The following is a 20,105-nucleotide window of genomic DNA, read 5'->3' as shown; positions in this document are numbered from 1 at the left end:
TGAGCTTACAGTCTAGAGACCCAGAGATGGGAGGGCCCAGGGCAGGAAGAAGGGAGGACACTGTGCAACTCAATTTGCTTAGCATGGCGAAGCGGATAGAGCAGGGGCCTGGAAGCCCTAAGGTCACGGGTTCTAATTCTGGCTCCGCCACTTGGCTGCTGGGTGACCTTAGGCAAGTCACTTCACTTCTCTGTGCCTCAGTTACCTCCTCTGTAAAACAGAGATTGAGACTGTTGAGCCCCACGTGCAACCGGGACTGTGTCCGTCCCGATTTCCTTGTATTAAGCGCTTACTGTGTGTAAAACTCTTCTGAATGCCGGGTTAGATACAAGTTAATCAGGTTTGACAGGGTCCCTATCCCATATGGTGTTCACGGCCCTTTTAGACTGTGAGCCCACTGTTGGGTAGGGACTGTCTCTATATGTTGCCAATTTGTACTTCCCAAGCGCTTAGTACAGTGCTCTGCACATAGTAAGCGCTCAATAAATATGATTGATGATGATGATGAGAGAGAACAAGCGTTGAATCCCCATTTTACGGCTGAGGAAATAGAGGCACAGAGAAGCTAAGTGACTTGCCCAAGGTCACACAGGTGGCATGTGGCAGAGCCAGGATTAGAACCCAGGTCCCCCGACTCCCAAGCCCATGCTGATTCACTTGTCCTGTGTCTACCCCAGCGCTTAGTATGGGGCTTGGCACAAAGGAAGCACTTAATGAATAGCACAATTATTATTATATGTTGCCAACTTGGACTTCCCAAGCACTTAGTACAGTGCTCTGCACACAGTAAGCGCTCAATACTTACGGTTGAATGAATGAATGAATTATTATGGTACTTGTTAAGCGCTTACTCTGTGGAAGGCACTGTACTACGTGCTGGGGTAGATCAATCAATCGCATTAAGGTAGATATAAGGTAATTGGGTTGGACACAGTCCCTGTCCCACATGGGGCTTACAATTTAAATACGATTGATTGATTGATTGATTGATTACCTCTATCACTTGCCAACCAAACTCCACATGGGCTAGCAGGGCACAAATCACCCACAGTGCCACCATGGGACACAGTCATTCATTCATTCATTCATTCAATCGTATTCACTGAACGCTTACTGTGTGCAGAGCACTGTACTAAGCGCTCGGGAAGTACAAGTTGGGAGAAAGGTCTGTCACATCTCCCTCAAGCTGAGCGACACAAGCGACGAGAAAGATCCCGAAGGAATTCCAGTCACCAGCTAAAGACGGGAGAGAGCCCCTTTTTCTCCTGTTTGTAAATTATTTGACATAGGTCTCCCCCCCATTTCGATGGTCGGCTCCTGGTGGGCAGGGATCATAGCCACTAACTCTGTTGCTGTCTCCCAGGCACTTAGTAGGGTGCTGTGCAGACAGTAGGCACTCAATAAATACCACTGATGGATAGAAGAAGCATTTCAAAGCATTGTGGAAGATACCCTCAAGCACTATGGCTAGTAGTATCAAGCACTAGTATCTTCACTAGTTATGAAGGGAGAGAGAACAGCAGAAGCAGACAAGCCCGGTTTGGTGTGCGGTATTGAAGAATCAGTGAGGCGTTCAGCGGAGACTTTGGGTTGAATAGGAAGCCCAAAAACTGAGACATGATGTGGCCTAGTGGAAAGAGCCCGGGCCTGGATGTGAAAGGAGCTGGGTTCTATTCCCCGCTCTACTGCTTGTCTGCTGTGAGACCCAGGGCAAGTCATTTAACTTCCCCACGCCTGTAAAATGAGGATTAATCAATCAATCAATCAATCAATCAATCAATCGTATTTATTGAGCGCTTACTATGTGCAGAGCACTGTACTAAGCGCTTGGGAAGTACAAATTGGCAACACATAGAGACAGCCCCTACCCAACAGTGGGCTCACAGTCTAAAAGGGGGAGACAGAGAACAGAACCCAACATACCAACAAAATAAAATAAATAGGATAGAAATGTACAAGTAAAATAAATAAATAAATAGAGTAATAAATATGTACAACCATATATACATATATATACATAATACTCAATTACCTTGCCCGCTCCTACCTCACCTTGCTACCCTCCTCCTCCAACCCAGCCCACACACTTCACTCCTCTAAATGCCAACCTTCTCACTGTACTCAGTGTCGTCTGTCTTGCTACATTCTGCTTCGGGGCTGGAACCCCCTTTCCCTCCTCAAATCCTCCAGGCAGTTACTCTCCCTGGCTTCAGATAAATACCAGCTCAATAAATACCACTGAATGAATGAATGACAGGGGCTGTGTCTAAATCTCATAACTTTGCACGTACCCTTGTGCTTAGAACAGTGCCAGCCTCGTAGTAAGCGCTTAACAAATACCATAAAAAAAGTGCCTGGTGCATAGTAAGAACTTAACAAATACCATAATTATTCACTACAAAACAATAGGTATCATCATCATCATCAATCGTATTTATTGAGCGCTTACTATGTGCAGAGCACTGTACTAAGCGCTTGGGAAGTACAAATTGGCAACATATAGAGACAGTCCCTACCCAACAGTGGGCTCACAGTCTAAAAGGGGGAGACAGAGAACAAAACCAAACATACTAACAAAATAAAATAGAATAGATATGTACAAGTAAAATAAATAAATAAATAAATAGAGTAAAAAATATGTACAAACACATATACATATATACAGGTGCTGTGGGTATAGGAGAAGGCCCATCTCCTCCAAGAGGTCTTCCCTGCTAAACCCTCCTTTTCTCTTTTCCCCACTCCCTTCTCTGTCACCCTGACTTGTTCCCTTTATTCACCCCCACCCTCCCGCAGCCCCACAGCACATACATACATATCCACAATTTATTTATTTATATTAATGTCTGTCTCCCCCTCTAGTCTGTAAGCTTGTTGTGGACGGGGAATGTGTCTGTTTATTGTTGTACTTTACTCTCCCAAGTGCTTAGTACAGTGCTCTGCACACAGTAAGCTCTCAATAAATACGATTGAATAATTAAATGAGTGAAGTGGAGAGCCAGAAAGTGGACCCTGATTCCCTGACTCCTAAGCCTGTATTCTTTCCACCAGGCCACGCTGCTTCTCATTTCACATTTCCATTTCACCTAAGTCCCTTCAGCGCGAACAGATCATATCACACCAACAGAGACACCCTGTTTGAACAGAAGGATGTTATATCATGGTTATCTTTACTTCTGAGGTCTCTTAGTTCTCTGAGGGTGGAATCGGCACCCTGAATCACAAGGAAAGGAAGGTGCAGATAGTGACCCTGTTTGGCTGTTAAAGAAAGAGGAAAAGCTTATGTCACCCTTAATGGAATGTGTAATGCTGAGCTAATTGTATCATAATGAAAAGCCTAATTGAAATATGTAGCGTGCCAGCTTGATAATTACATCAAAATGCCTGCACGCTAATTTCATTATTTTTGAACGTTTTCCCTTCAAATATATGCCCCAATCTTTAAAGATGGGTGGCTACAGGTAAACTTGAATGATTTAAAGTTGAGTCATTTATTTGTCAAAGGAAAATAAAATGTGCTTTTGGGGGGGCCTGGTCCTGTTGCTCATAAGCAGTTATAGTAGATTTTTCTGAAACTCTCTAGTGAGAATTCAACTGGAAAGTCTTAGCCTGAGTGTCCTCCGGAGCTATGAGTGTTTTGATCTTTCCCCCTCTCCATCCCCCCCGCCTTACCTCCTTCCCTTCCCCACAATCCATCAATCAATCGATTAATTGTATTCATTGAGGGCTTACTGTGTGCAGAGCACTGCACTAAGCGCTTGGGAAGTACAAGTTGGCAACATCTAGAGACAGTCCCTACCCAACAGTGGGCTCACAGTCTAAAAGAGTGGGCTCACAGTCCAAAAGAGTGGGCTCACAGTCTAATTATAATTAATAATAATAATAATAATTATTATTATTACACTACAAAACAATAGGTATTGACAATCCCTGCCCACGGGGGATTTAGGGACTAGAAAGAGAGTCCTGGGGTCTGGGGGAAGGGTGAATCTCAGAGGGGTCGTCATGGATTTGAAAGTTTCACAGAAAGAAACACATCCTCCTCTCCGCTCCCTCTGCCACAAAATCATCCTCACCTCTCTGATATGTATATGATATGTATATACATATACTGATAAGTAAACTGAACTCTGGCATTCGACTCCACCCGGCCCTTTGCGGCTCAAAGAATGATGTGTCTACTTTGGCGAGAAAGCGGTGTCATTTTTTAAATCAGAGCCTGCCTCCCCAAGAAGCATCATCGTCAAATTTATTGCCGGGAAGCAGTGATACATCATCGAGGGTCTATTGCTCTGCTGCGGTTATGTCATTTATTACCAGTGGCAGAGCTCTTCCAAACCCCTGGGATGTCCTCAAGGCTTGCCAGAGCGAGGCTGGATAAAACTAATACTACTACTAATAATAATAATATTTCTAAGCACTTAGGTGGGGAAGAGGATGGGGAAGTTTCAAGGATAAAACTGAGGTGGATAGAGTGGTAAGGAAAGTCCGAACGAATTCAGATTTCAAAGGGTCAAAGCAATGACGTATTGCAAATGTGTGAGAAAGAGCATAGGCGTGGGAGTCGGAAGACCTGAGTTCTAATCCTGATTATTTGTATTGTTGCATTGGATTATATTACACTGTATTACATTATATTATATATAATATATTATATATGCTATATATAATATTATATATGTATATATAATAATATACTATATTATATTAATTATAATTAATTAATTTTATTATATATTATAATAATGATGGTATTTGTTAAGCGCTTACTATGTGCAAAGCACTGTTCTAAGCACTGGGGAGGTTAGAAGGTGATCAGGTTGTCCCACGGGGGTTTCACAGTTTTAATCCCCATTTTACAGATGAGGTAACTGAGGCCCAGAGAAGTGAAGTGACTTGCCTTAAGTCACACAGCTAACAGTTGGCGGATATATAATATATTATATTATATAATAATATATACATAATATAATATATAATATAATAATATGCATATATACATACAAATTGGCAACGTATAGCAATACAATATAATATATAATATATTATGTGTATATTGTATATGTGTATATATAATATATTGTATTATAACATACAAAATATAATATATAATATAATATGCATATATACATAATATATTATGTAGTATATAATATAATATATTATATATACATATATACAATATACACATAATATATTATATATTATATTGTATTGCTATACAAATACAAATTGTATTGCCAATTTGTACTTCCCAAGTGCTTACTACAGTGCTCTGCACACAGTAAGTGTCCAGTAAATACTATTGAATGAATGAATAATCCCGACTTTGTTACATGTCTGCTTTGTGATCTTGGGCATGATGCATTCATTCATTCATTCATTCAATCATATTTATTTAGCGCTCACTGTGTGCAAAGCACTGTACTAAGCGCTTGGGAAGTACAATTCAGCAACAGAGACAATCCCTGCCCACAACGGGCTCACAGTCTAGAAGGGGGGAGACAGACATCAAAACAAGTAAACAGGCATCAGTAGCATCATTATAAATAAACAGAATTATAGATATATAAATATCATTAATAAAAATAGAATTATAATTATAAATATGTACATGAGACATGATGTGACCTAGTGGAAAGAGCCCGGGCCTGGATGTGAAAGGAGCTGGGTTCTATTCCCCGCTCTACTGCTTGTCTGCTGTGAGACCCAGGGCAAGTCATTTAACTTCCCCACGCCTGTAAAATGAGGATTAATCAATCCTATTAATCAATTATAGATATATAATATCTATATATCTATATATATCTATATATATCTATATATATATCTATATATTATATATAATATAATTATAGATGTATAAATATCATTAATAAAAATAGAATTATAATTATAAATATGTACATAAATATGCAAGTGCTGTGGGGCAGGGAGGGGAGTAGAGCAGAGGGAGTGAATCTGGGTGATGGGGAGGGGAGGGGGAGCAGAGGAAAACAGGGGTTTAGTCTGGGAAGGCCTTCCGGAGGAGGTGAGCTTTAGTAGGGCTTTGACGGGGGGAAATGTGTTAGTTTGGAGGATTTGAGGAGGGAGGACACTTCAGGCCGGAGGTAGGACGTGGGCCGGGGGTCGACGGCGGGACGGGTGAGAACGAGGCACAGGGAGAAGGTTAGTGCCAGTGGAGCGGAGTGTGCAGGCTGGGATGGAGAAGGAGAGAAGGAAGGTGAGGTAAGAAGGGCCAAGGTGATGGACAGCTTCGAAGCCAATGTTTGGAGTTTTTGCCCGATACGGAGGCTGATAAGTACCTGTCCAATCAAAACAACTCACAAGGGACTCTCCATGTGCAATACCATGGGGACAAAGTGCACAGAGAGTCAGACATACTCTATCCTTTTGGGCTGAATTGACACTGAGCTATAATAACAGCACTAGATTGTAAAGTCGTTGTGGGTATGGCATGTCTACCAACTCTGTTGTAGTACACTCTCCCAAGTGCTTAGTACAGTACTCTGCACACAGTAAGAACTCAATAAATACCATTGAACTGAGCCCCTTCCTTCCTCTCCCTCTCGTCCCCCTCTCCATCCCCCTCATCTTACCTCCTTCCCTTCCCCACAGCACCTGTATATATGTATATATGTTTGTACATATTTATTACTCTATTTATTTATTTATTTTACTTGTACCTATCTATCCTATTTATTTTATTTTGTTAGTATGTTTGGTTTTGTTCTCTGTCTCCCCCTTCTAGACTGTGAGCCCACTGTTGGGTAGGGACTGTCTCTATATGTTGCCAGCTTGTAATTCCCAAGCGCTTGGTACAGTGCTCTGCACACAGTAAGCGTTCAATAAATACAATTGATTGATTGATTGATTGATTGATGATTGTTGGCTTGAATGGTAGTAAAATGGTGACGAAATACCTGCTCTCATCATCTTGTATCGATCCCAGCAGTTAGTACAATGTTTGGCCCATAGTAAAGCTTAACAAATACCACAGTTATTAGTATTATTAGAATCGGTATTATTAGCATTAACGGCAACAGAAACTAATCCCCCTTTTATCGTGTCTACAAACCAAATCCCCACCCTCACTGCTGGGGTTAGGGGGGACGGCGGGAGGGGAAGGGAGGAGAGCGAGGGTGCTGACGTCATCATAATCCAGCAATGGCCTTTTCTTGAAGGTGCCCCACGGGGGCTAAAGGAGACATCAAAGCTCACATTTCCCGAGCATCTGTTTTGTTCAGTTAGCACCACAATGTCCTTTTTCTTTCTTAAATCATTTCCACTCTTAAGTGCAAAAAAAAAAAAAAAAAAAAATCAATTTCTTTTCTCTTAACTGAAAGCAATTTTCATCCTGAGAAAAATCTCCTAATCGGCTTTGGAAGGATTAAAATATGTCTGGAAAAACTCTCGGGCATCACTCCAACCATCCCCTTCTGTGGCTGTGCAATTCTTGGGATTGAAGAAACCGCCTTCCCCTCCGACCCCCGCCCACTGGAAGGCCCAGGCCTGGGATCAGGGGCACATTTCCAAGGTCCCCGGTGAATCCCGTCTTTCTAGGGCCTGGGGTTCACTTGGATCACTGCTGGCCCACGTGGGGGGAAGGAGGAGGGTCTCCCAGGAAATTGAGAATTCCAAAGATCTCACATCCGGGCTCCCGCCACCCTCCAAAAGAAGGGGAGCGAGAAATAGCGTGGCCTTGTGGATAGATTATGGGCCTAGAAATCAGAAGAACTTGGGTTCTAATCCCAGCTCTGCCACTTGTTTGCTGGGTGACCTTGGGCAAATCACTTCACTTCTCTGGGCCTCAGTTACCTCATCTGTAAAATGAGGAGTGAGACTGTGAGCCCCACGTGGGCAGGGACTGCGTCCACCCCGATCTGCTTCTATCCAGCCCGGCGTTTAGCACAGTGCCTGGCCCCTAGTAAGCGCTTAACAAATACCACAATGGTTACTCTCGTTATTCTCTTCCTCTCCCAAGCTGCCTGCCTGGTGCTCGGCTGCATGATTTTTCCGGTCGGCTGGGATTCCGCCGAGGTCAGACGGATGTGCGGCGACAAGACAGACAAGTACACGCTGGGGGCTTGTTCGGTCCGCTGGGCCTACATCCTGGCCATCATCGGGATCCTGGACGCCCTGATCCTCTCCTTCCTGGCGTTCGTGCTTGGGAACCGGCAGGACGGCCTGATGGCGGAGGAGCTCAAGGCGGAAAACAAAGGTGAGAAGGCTTGGGGGACCCCCGCCCCGCGGCCCGAGAGGTCTCGAGCTGGAAGCTGTAGAGCCTGCGAGTCCTCGGTCTCCAGCTTCCCTGGGTCACCTGTTTGCCCTGTTGGACACTGCCCGCTTCCATTTTAACTGGCCTGGCCACAGTGCTCCAGTCAGTCAGGCAATCGTGTTTATTGAGCACCTACTGTGTGCAGACCGCTGTACTAAGCGCTTGGAAGAGTGCAATATAAAAATAAACAGACACATCCCCTGCCCACAAAGAGTTTACTAGGCCTCATGGCCCTGAAAGGCAGCATTTTTGCTGTTGGGTGGTTTCCTTTGTCCCCTATCCTGCTTTTTTTTTTTTAAAAAAAAAGGTATTTGTTAAGTGCTTATTATGTGCCAGACGCTGTTCTAAGCTCTGGGGCAGATACAAGCTAATCAGGTCGGATGCAGTCTCTGTCCCACATGGGGCTCACAGTTTGTACAGATGAGGCAATTGAGGCCCCGAGAAGCGAAGCGACTTGCCCAAGGTTACCCAGCGGGCGAAGCTGAGATTAGAACCCAGGTCCTTCTGATCCCCAGGGCCGGGCTCTACCCACTAGGCCGTGCTGCTTCTCGGTTAACCCCCTCGGTCAGTGAACTCCGGTGAGTTCCCAGCTCCGTTGCGTCATTTAGGTTGTCTGCTTCAGACTCATTCAGAGCATTTTTCCTCAGTAGCCCCCCACCTCGGGACTCTTGTCCACGCTAGCCGGGCTCCAGCTACTGGTGACCGTGCCAGAGGCCTGATCACGGTCCCGGAGGTCTGGAGAATTCCCGGAGTCGCTAGGCGATGTTCCCTTGTTGTGGGCGGGGGTTGTGTCTGTCATGTGGACACTGAGACTGTGAGCCCCATGTGGGACAGCGACCTAATAATAATAATAAAGATGGCATTTGTTAAGCGCTTACTATATGCAAAGCACTGTTCTAAGCACTGGAATCATCATCATCAATCGTATTTATTGAGCGCTTACTGTGTGCAGAGCACTGTAGTAAGCGCTTGGGAAGTACAAGTTGGCAACATATAGAGATAGTCCCGACCCAACAGTGGGCTCACAGTCTAAATAATAATAATATTATTATTGTGGAATATTATATTATATTAGGGAATGTTATTATTATGGAATAATAACTATGGTATTTGTAAGCGTTTACTATGTGCCAAGCACTGTTGCTAGGACTGGGGTCGATACAAGGTAATCAGGTTGTCCCATGTGGGGCTCACAGTCTTAATCCCCATTTTACAGGTGAGGTAACTGAGGCACAGAGAAGGACAGTGGCTTGCCCAAGGTCACACAGCAAACAAGTGGTGAGGCCGGGATTAGAACCCACGTCCTCTGACTCCCAAGCCCGCGCTCTCTCTGCTAAGCCACCTGAATTCTAATCCTGGCTCTGCCACTTGTCTGCTGTGTGACCTTGGGCGAGTCACCTCACTTCTGTCTGCCTCAGTTACTTCATCTGTAAAATGTGGGCTTGAGACTGTGAGCCCCCTGTGGCACAAGGACCGTGTCCAACCCTATTTCCTTGCATCCACCCATGCTTATCATAGTGCCTAGCATACAGCCAGCGCTTAACAAATACCACAATTATTATTATTATCGCATCCACCCCGGTGCTTAGTACATTGCCTGGCACACAGTAAGTGCTTAACAAAAACCAGAATTAGTATATGGCTATATTGTACTCTCCCAAGCGCTCAGTACAGTGCTCTGAACACTTTAAGGGCTCCATAAACAAGATTTGCTGATTGACTGAATTCCGATTTATAGCCGGGGGCTAGTGTAGCTGCCAGTCCTGACAAGAGAGAGCTCTGACGTGGCCGTGAGAGGGGGAAAAGATGCTATCCAGAGCTACCAGCAAGGGGCCCGGGGGAGGCATGTGATAGCTTGGAAACTTTCGTTTTTTGGGGGCGGTTTTGTGGATTTTATGGCCTTTATTAAGCGCTTACTATGTGTCAGCCCCTTGAGGCCAGCGAGTTCCTGCCACTGACAGGGCGGAGGCTCCAGTTGGAGAGCTGGAGTCTCTGACGATTGGAAGCGGCGGATTTTTTTTTTAATAGGATTCGTTAAGCACTTACTATGAGCCAGGCACAGTTCCAAGCACTGGGGTAGGAATAAGGTAATAAGGATGGACCCAGTCCCTGCGCCCCATGGCTTAACCCCCGTTTTAACAGGTGTGGTAACTGAGTCCCAGAGAAGTGAAGTAACTCGCCCAAGGTCACACAGCAGATATTGTGGCTGAGCAGGGATTAGAACCCAGATCCTTCTGCTTCCCAGGCCCGGGTTTTATCCCCTAGGCCACGCTGCTTCCCCGATCTTGAGTTGGAATTTTGGAGACGGGAGGCGGTGTCTCCTTGTTGACCTCCCGTGCTGTGTGACTTTTATATTAATGTCTGTCTCCCCCTTTAGATTGAAAGCTCGTTGTGGGCAGGGAAAGTGTTTGTTGTCATACTGTGCTCCGCATGCAGTGAGCGCTCAGTAAATGCAACTGACTGACTTTGACGTGGGGCTCTGGATTGAGCGGCTTGGGGCGGTGTTCTCAGACTCCTCAGGAGAGCCATTTGTTCGGGGCTCAGGGACACCCCAAATTAGCGCTAATTAGTTATGTGAATTAACCCCTCAGCACACTCCTGGGGTTCCCAATTCCCACCACCCGGCCATGAAGCTTCACCCTCCAAGGAACGCGTCTCTCAGGATCAATTAATCAATCACTGGTATTTACTGAGTGCTTACTGTGTGCCTGGGGAGAGCACCGGATACCAGAGTTGGTAGACGCGTCCCCGGCTCACACGGAGACCAAAACCTGAGACGCTTTGGGCGCGGACACGGGAGTCAGAGGGACGTGGGTCCCTTCGCCACCACTTGTCTGCTATGTGACCCTGGGCGAGTCATTTCACTTCTCCGTGCCTCAGTTACATGGGGATTAATAATAATGGCATTTCTTAAGCGCTTACTGTGTGCAAAGCGCTGAAGAGTGTGAGTGTGATTAAGAGTGTGAGCCCCAGGTGGGACCTGATGGTCCAACCTGATTTGTTTGTATCCACCGCAGCGCTTAGTACACATAGTAAGCGCTTAAAAAATACCACAATTATTATTATTATTATCCTCCAGCCCCAGGTAAGGGTCTCCCTAGCCCCCCAGCCCTTGCCAGAGCAGAAAGAAGGGGAGGGGAGAGCCCTACCATGCCAAAAGTGACGCCAGCTCAGCCTGGGATGATTCCTCCCTATCTGGGGGCTTTCACCAAGCTGATCCCAATCCTGCGGCAGCCCTGACTGGGGCCTGGGGGCCACACAGAGGGAAGATCCCATGCACAGGCAAAGATTGGGGGGCTACCTCTTCCTCTGCTGCATCAGGCCAAGCCCCCCACCCCACCCAGCACAGCCTCCACTTCTGGACCGGAGGAGCTGAGGCTCGGGCAAAGTCAGGCTGCAGTAAACCCCTGGGAAGATTTGGAAAATGAACGCCTTTAAATTCACTGGGCCTCCAACTGGTGTTTATTATGAGCTCTAACCCTTACCGCACAAAGAGATTTCTCATTTCGGGTTTCAGCCTATCGGTTAGGGAGACGGTTATCGACCCAAAATAGCGACAGTGGGAAATTTAATGAGATTCGCGGTTCGCTGGGTTGAAATTGGCTACAGAAATAACACAGAAGTCCTGGAGCCCCGACAAGGGAGATTCACCTTCTCGAAGCGTTGAAAAACACGGAGAGAGAAAATGGAGAGAGAGAGAAAGAGAGAGATGTGATCAGAGAGAACACCGGTTGTTTTAATTTCCTCACCTCACATCTAATCACATTTTCTGGTTATGGTTTCTGAGCCTCCTAGTTATTTTTATCACCAATTTAAACTCAGGTAACCAAAGAACTCCATTTACTTTCTGTTCCACCATAACCAAATTGGGGTGTACCAGTCATTCATTCAATTGTATTTACTGAGCATTTGCTGTTTGCAAAGCAGTGTACTAAGCGCTTGGGAGAGCACAACAACAACCAGATATCTTCCCCGCCCACGATGAGCTCATAGTTTAGAGGCGGAGACAGACATTAATATCAATAAATAAATAAATTACAGATATATACATATGTGCTGTGGGGCTGGGAGAAGGGTGGAGAAAGGGAGGAAATCAGGGCAGTGCAGAAGGGATACTTGCACATATCTATTCTATTTATTTTATTTTGTTAGTTTGTTTGGTTTTGTTCTCTGTCTCCCCCTTTTAGACTGTGAGCCCACTGTTGGGTAGGGACTGTCTCTATATGTTGCCAACTTGTACTTCCCAAGCGCTTAGTACAGTGCTCTGCACACAGTAAGCGCTCAATAAATACGATTGATTGGTTGATTGATTGAAAGGGACAAGAGGAGAGGAGGTTTAGTCAGGGAAGGCTTCTTGGGGGAGATGTGCCTTGGAGGAGATGTGCTGGTAATAATAGTAATAATAAAAATAATGGCATTTATTAAGGGCTTACTATGTGCAAAGCGCTGTTCTTAGCGCTGGGGAGGTTACAGGGTGATCAGGTTGTCCCCCGGGGGGGCTCACAGTCTACATCCCCATTTTACAGATGAGGTAACTGAGGCTCAGAGAAGTGAAGTGACTTGCCCAAAGTCACACAGCTGACTTGGCGGAGCCGGGATGTGAACCCACGACCTCTGACTCCCAAGCCCGCGATCTTTCATCATTATCATCATCATCATCAATCATATTTATTGAGCGCTTACTGTGTGCAGAGCACTGTACTAAGCACTTGGGAAGTACAAGTTGGCAACATATAGAGACAGCCCCTACCCAACAGTGGGCTCTTTCCACTGAGCCACGCTGCTTAGGGTCTGGTCCCCAGTTCAGCCTGCTCTGTGACCTCAGGGAAGCAACTTGAGCTCTCCCCGCCTCCGTTTTCTCATCTGTAAAATTTCTTCAGTGAGGAGGAGCGGGCGAGAGACGGCCGGTGAGGAGGTTACCGTCAGAGAGGGGGATTTCAGAGTTGGTGAGGTTAGAGGGGTTAGAGGTATTGAGATCAAGCACGTATCGAAGTTGGCGAGTGGGTGCGGTGGGCTGAGCTGGAGATCAGCAGAGTGAGAATCAGCATGGCTTAGTGCATAGAGCATGATCCTGGGAATCCGAAGGACCCGAGTTCTAATCCTGACTCTGCCACTTGTCAGCTGTGTGACCCTGAGTGAGTCATTTCTCGCCTGTCCCGCCATCGACCCCCGGCCCACGTCATCCCCCGGGCCTGGAATGCCCTCCCTCTGCCCATCCGCCAAGCTAGCTCTCTTCCTCCCTTCAAGGCCCTGCTGAGAGCTCACCTCCTCCAGGAGGCCTTCCCAGACTGAGCCCCTTCCTTCCTCTCCCCCTCGCCCCCCTCTCCATCCCCCCCATCTTACCTCCTTCCCTTCCCCACAGCACCTGTATATATGTATATATGGTTGTACATATTTATTACTCTATTTATTTATTTATTTATTTTACTTGTACACATCTATCCTATTTATTTTATTTTGTTGGTATGTTTGATTTTGTTCTCTGTCTCCCCCTTTTAGACTGCGAGCCCACTGTTGGGTAGGGACTGTCTCTATGTGTTGCCAATTTGTACTTCCCAAGCGCTTAGTACAGTGCTCTGCACATAGTAAGCGCTCAATAAATACGATTGATTGATTGGTTGATTGATTGATTTAACCTCTTTGTGCCTCAGTTACCTCAGCTAAAAAATGGAGATTAAGACTTTGAGCCTTACGATGGACGGGGACTGAATCCAACCCAGTTCTGCTGAATCTACCCCAGGGCATAGCACAACACCTGACACATATAGTCGGCACTTAACGCATACCATTAAAAAAAAAAAGAATCAGGAATGGACACTTGGACATTGAAGTCCCCAAGGAGCAATGTAAGGGTGGTGAAGGAGAGAGGGAAGGTGAGAAAAGTATCAAAACCCCTCAGAAGTTTGGAAATCGGGCTATGGGGGAATAGAGAGCCCAGTAGAAGGTGAACTTTTGTTCAGTCATTCAGTCGTATTTATTGAGAGCTTACCATGTGCGGAGCACTGTACTAAGTGCTTGGTAAGTACAGTTCAGCAACAAATAGAGACAATCCCTGCCCACAGCGGGCTCACAGTCTAGCCTCTGGGGAATTGGGATGGGGCGGGGAGCATTCATTCATTCATTCAATTATATTTATTAATCACTTATTATGTGCAGAGCACTGCACTAAGTGCTTGGGAAAGTACAATACAACAATAAACAGTGACATTCCCTGCCCACAGTGAGCTCTCGTTCTAGAAGTGGGGAGACAGACATCATTACAAATAAACAAAACTACAGATATTCATTCATTCACTCATTCAGTCGTATTTATTGAGCGCTTACTGTGTGCCAGAGCACTGTACTAAGCGCTTGGGAAGTACAAGTTGAGATATATACATAAGTGGGAGTTGTAGGGTGAAAGATAGCTAGTGAGATGTGATGTAGGGGATTGAGGGGTTTGGTGTGGCTGTGGGAAAGAAGGACAGGGATGGACATTACTCTATTTATTTATTTTACTTGTACATATCTATTCTATTTTATTTTGTTAGTATGTTTGGTTTTGTTCTCCGTCTCCCCCTTCTAGACTGTGAGCCCACTGTTGGGTAGGGACTGTCTCTATATGTTGCCAACTTGTACTTCTCAAGTGCTTAGTACAGTGCTCTGCACACCGTAAGTGCTCAATAAATATGACTGATTGATTGATTGATTGATTGATTGACTGATTGTGGGGGTGAGGAGGGAAGGGGCGGGGGGAAGACACAGTGAAGTTCAAGCATCTTAAGGGCCCTGGCTTCTAGATCCCAAACTGGAGTGACCTCGAATTCAGCTCCTAGCACTAAGAGATGCTCTAATGAGCCCTTCTGCATTTGGGCTTGAACCCATTCTTCCTAGCCTGTATCGATTTGGGCTGACCAGTTTAATGAATAGTCCAAACATACATTTAGATCACAGATTTCCCACCCCAACCCCCAACGGTGCATGTTTAACTTCTGGTCTCATTCTCCAAAGTCAAATCTTCCCAAACCCTTCATCAATCAATCAATCAATCGTTCATCGGCTGAACGACTCCTGCCTGTCCGCTTCCAGTCTCCGTTTCTTTTTCCGCAAAGCCGTGCAGGGAAAGTGAGAGAAAGAGAGACTAAACTGCTCCTCAGACTGGGAGCTGAAGAGTTAGGCATTCCAATTTTAGCTCTGCTGATGAATTTTCTACTGAGTCACTTAATCTCTCCATCCCTGAGTGACCTTACATATTACCCCAGAAGTCCCACAAAATAAATATTCTAAACGCAGCATCCTGTTTTTCTGGTAGTGCTCCTTATCTTGGGCATTTGATATATTTCAAGCCCCATTTTTTTTTAAGGTATCTGTGAATCTCTTACTATGTGCCAAGACTCAATCAGAATGCCAGCGCCCGCATATGAGAAAACATTGTCTTGGGGAAAGCAGATTCATTCAAGCGATTAAACTTCCCTGCTCAGAGCAAGGCTGGAGTGGCAGTCGGATCGTTCCAAGTCAGAGGTCTTGGGTTCTAATCACGCCTCTGCCACTTGTCAGCTTGTGACTTTGGGCCAGTCGCTTAACTTCTCTATCAGTTACCTCATCTGTAAAATGGGGATGAAGGCTGTGAGCCCCACGTGGGACAACCCAACTACCCTGGATCTACCCCAGCGCTTAGAACAGTGCTTGGCATGTAGTGAGTGCTTAACAAATACCATCAGCATTATTATTATCATATCCAAGTTAATTGGGTTGGACACAGTCCCTGTCCCACAAGGGGTTCATAGTCTTATTGCCCATTTTACAAATGATCTGAGGCCCAGAGAAGTGAAGTGACTTGCCCAAGGAGACAAATGGTGGAGCTGAGAATAAATCCCAGGTTCTTCTGATTCCCAGGCCCGTGCTCTATTCAATAAACCACACTGTTTCTCCACGAACCCCATGTGGGCTAATAGAGATGAGCATAGCGGTGTCCTCCTTTACTCTAGTGTAATTTTTCTCCAGAGGCCTCGGGACACCAGGCCCTCCCAGCGAGGCCTGGCTCTTCAAACGAAAACCTCTGACATCAGCCTCAATCCCTAGACAGCGAGAACAGGAAACGATTGTTCTGAACAGCCCAAAGAAGTGGAGAGAAAGTCTGCTGTTGGAACCTCTTAGCTCAGGTTATTCGGTGAAATCTCTCCCTAGTACATTGCGCCTGGTGGTCAGCTTCTACTCCGAAACAGAGTTTGAAGCCATCCAAGTCTGGCCGTATAGCACATGAGGGAGTAACCTTTCAATTTCTATTGTAAAGCAGGAAGAACGAGAGCCCATTTGTCCTTGGAGGGCTGAAGCCCAGCTTGAAATCGTTTCAGAGGACTCAATCAAACTGCCGGTGCCCATATATGAGAAAACATTGTCTTGGGAAAAGCAGATTCATTCAAGCGATTAAACTTCCCGGCTCAGAGCAAGACTGGAGTGGCAGTCGGATTGCTCCAAGTTTAACTGAACACTTGCTTTGTGTTGCTAGACTGTGAGCCTGTTGTTGGGTAGGGACCGTCTCTGTGTGTTGCCGACTTGTACTTCCCAAGCGCTTAGTACAGTGCTCTGCACACAGTAAGTGCTCAATAAATACGATAGGATGAATGAATGCTAACTTACTCCTCCACGCTCGGGTCTCCGTCCCCCTACTTTACTGGGGGGTGAGACCCCAGGGTTGGTTGGATTTTTTATTTTAACGGGGGTGGCTGCGTCTTTGAAGAGGCATCCAAAGCCTCAATGTTGAATGAGGCGTCCATGAATCCCTTAGTGAGACTGTAACAAACAACCCCCAAGGCTGCCACTGAAGAGAACTGATGAGCAATCAGTCAGTTGATCATATTTATTGAGCGCTTATTATGACCAGAGCACTGTACTAAGCACTTGGGAGAGTACAATACAACAATTAACAGACACATTCCCTGTCCACAATGAACTTACTGTGTAGAAAGGGGAAAAAAAGATGTCATTATAAACTAATAAATTACAGATATGGACATAAGTGCTGTGGGGCTGGAAGGGGAGAAAATAAAGAGCGTAAGTCAGGGCGATAAAGGGCGTGGGAGAAGAGGAAGGAAGGGCTTAGTCAGGGAAGGCTGCTCGGAAGAGATGTGCCTTCAGTAAGGCTTTGAAAAGGGGAGCCATTTCCTGCTGTATAAAATTGGGCAAGTCACTTAACTTCTCTGTGCCATATTCCCCTCATCTGTAAAATGGGGATTAAAACCTTGAGCCCACTAGGGGACGTGGATTGTGTCCACCTTGATAAACTTGTATCTACCCTAGCACATAGTACTTGCCTGGCACATTGTACGTTCTTAACAACTACCATTAAAAAAATTAAAACCAGCTCAGGACCTCAGCCCAGTGAGGCCCTTTTGAGACCTGAATTCTGGCATTGAGGCTTCAAGACAACAGCTCAGCGAAGGCTGGGAAATCCAGCCTGGCCCAGGTGGGAGTAAGATGGCAGCACAAAGCAACTGCCTCTCCGAATTTGTTCTGCTCAAGAGGAACTGCTGATAAGAAAGATAAGATTTATTACTCTATTTATTTATTTTACTTGTACATATCTATTCTATTTATTTTGTTAGTATGTTTGGTTTTGTTCTCTGTCTCCCCCATTTAGACTGTGAGTCCACTGTTGGGTAGGGACTGTCTCTAGATGTGGCCAACTTGTACTTCCCAAGTACAGTGCTCTGCACACAGTAAGCACTCAATAAATACAATTGATTGATTGATTGATTGATTGATTGAAAGATTTAACTCTGACTTTCCAACCTCCCCCAGAAAGGGATTCGGGTTTCATTCCCGGGGCTCATTCTGCGAGGAAAGTCTTATCGCGTTTTTACTGTGGTATTTTTCCGTTTTGATTATTCCCCCCACTGCGGACAGTCAGAGCTTCCGGGAAAGCCTGGGTCCGTGCCGCCGATGGAGCTGACCACGCTCGCTCTCGCTGTTTCTTCCTAGTAAGGATGACCGGAATGACCTCTGCCCAGGTGGAAGATCATTATCACTATCACCAATAGCATTTTTTGAGCACCTATTATGTGAGGAGCACTGTACTCAGTGCTTGGGAGAGTACAACTGTGTAGGCAGACATGTTCCCTGCCCATAACGAGAAGATGTAATTTATTCATTTATTTCTATTGATGTCCATCTCCCACTCTAGGCCGTAGGCTCGTTGTGAGTAAGGAATGTGTCTGTTTATTGCTTTTTTGTTCTCTCCCAAGCACTTAATACAGTGCTTTGCACCCAGTAAGTGCTCAGTAAATACAACTGAAGGAATGACTGAAGAAGAAGATGCCCATTTCTGCCCTTTCTCCCATTTTGTCAGGACCTAGAGGAAAGAATAGGAGTCTGGGGGTCAGGAGACCCAGGTTGAAAACCCGGCTCTGACACTGATCCGCTGCGTGACCTTCGGCTAGTCACCACAAGGCCTCAGTTGCCTCATCTGTAAAATGGGGAGAAGACACCTGCCCTCCCTACCTCTCAGATTGTGAGCCCAGCTTGGGTCAGGGCCTGTGTCTGATCGGATCATCATCATAATAATGGTATCTGTTACCTGCTTACTATGTGCTCTAAGCACTGGGGTAGACATGAGATAATCAGGTTAGACCAGGTCTTAAAGGCTCCCCATTTTACAGATGAGGTAACTGAGGCCCGGAGAAGTGAAGTGACTTGCCCGAGATCATACAGGAGACACGTGGTGGAGCCGGGAGTTGAACTCAGGTCCTCTGCCTCCCAAACCCGTGCTCTTTCCACTAGGCCACCCCAGGGCTTGACACCCAGTAAAAGCTTAATAAATACCATCATTATTGATTATTATTTAGATCCGCCTTAGAACCCCGGTTGGGAAAACGAAACTGTGCAGCTGTTCCAGCCCTGGTCTAGGCAGGCAATTTCCTCAGGGACCATTGGAGCGAGATAGAGACAGAATGGACTGAGGAAGAGAACAAGGCCTGCTGTCCAATTAATCAATCGTCCATATTTATTGAGCACTTACTGTGTGCAGAGCACTGTATTAAGCACTTGGGAGAGTTCAATACAGCAGAATTGGCAGGCACAGTCCCTTCCCACAGTGAGCTAACAGTCTAGAGGGGGAGACAGACACTCTACATGTTGCCAACTTGTATTTCCCAAGCGCCTAGTACAGTGCTCTGCACACAGTAAGCGCTTAATAAGTAGGGCTCCCTTCAAAGCCCTATTGAGAGCTCACCTCCTCCAGGAGGCCTTCCCAGACTGAGCCCCCTCCTTCCTCTCCCCCTCATCCCCCTCCCCATCCCCCCCTTAGCTCCTTCCCCTCCCCACAGCACCTGTATATATGTACATATGTTTGTATGTATTTATTACTCTATTTATTTATTTATTTTACTTGTACATATGTATTCTATTTATTTTATTTGGTTAATATGTTTTGATTTGTTGTCTGTCTCCCCCTTCTAGACTGTGAGCCCGCTGTTGGGTAGGGACCGTCTCTAGATGTTCCCAACTTGTACTTCCCAAGCGCTTAGTACAGTGCTCTGCACGCAGTAAGCGCTCAATAAATACGATTGAATGAATGAATTAGTATAAGTAAATAAATTACAGATGTGAACATAAGTGCTGTGGGGCTGAGGGAGGGGTGAATAAAAGGAGCCAATCCAAGTGCAAGGGTGACTCTGAGGGAGTGGGAGAAGAGGAAATGGGGGCTTAGTTGGGGAAGGTGTCTTGGAGGAGATGTGCTTTTATTAAGATGGAACTAGGAGAAGGGACAGGCTTGGGGGAGGCAGATCTGCCGCACCCAAAGAGCTTTGCTTTGGCCCCAAATCAGTCATTTGGGGAGTCCACTGTGAGT

The 20,105-nt window shown here is 45.8% G+C and overlaps 1 protein-coding gene across 3 annotated transcripts in view; it reads left to right on the top strand.

Moving 5' to 3' along the window:
- The window catches only part of LHFPL3 (LHFPL tetraspan subfamily member 3), a 193,408-nt gene that overhangs the window by 127,677 nt on the left and 45,626 nt on the right, over positions 1-20,105 (top strand). For all 3 annotated transcript variants that reach the window (XM_038741251.1, XM_038741252.1, XM_038741253.1), the window contains exon 2: positions 7,985-8,221. In XM_038741251.1, coding sequence (XP_038597179.1) covers positions 7,985-8,221 — 237 coding nt within the window. The remainder of the gene's footprint in view (positions 1-7,984; positions 8,222-20,105) is intronic.

The sequence above is a fragment of the Tachyglossus aculeatus genome (assembly GCF_015852505.1).
Source record: "Tachyglossus aculeatus isolate mTacAcu1 chromosome 12 unlocalized genomic scaffold, mTacAcu1.pri SUPER_6_unloc_1, whole genome shotgun sequence".
NCBI lineage: Eukaryota > Metazoa > Chordata > Mammalia > Monotremata > Tachyglossidae > Tachyglossus > Tachyglossus aculeatus.
This window is presented reverse-complemented; position numbering and strand designations above follow the sequence as displayed.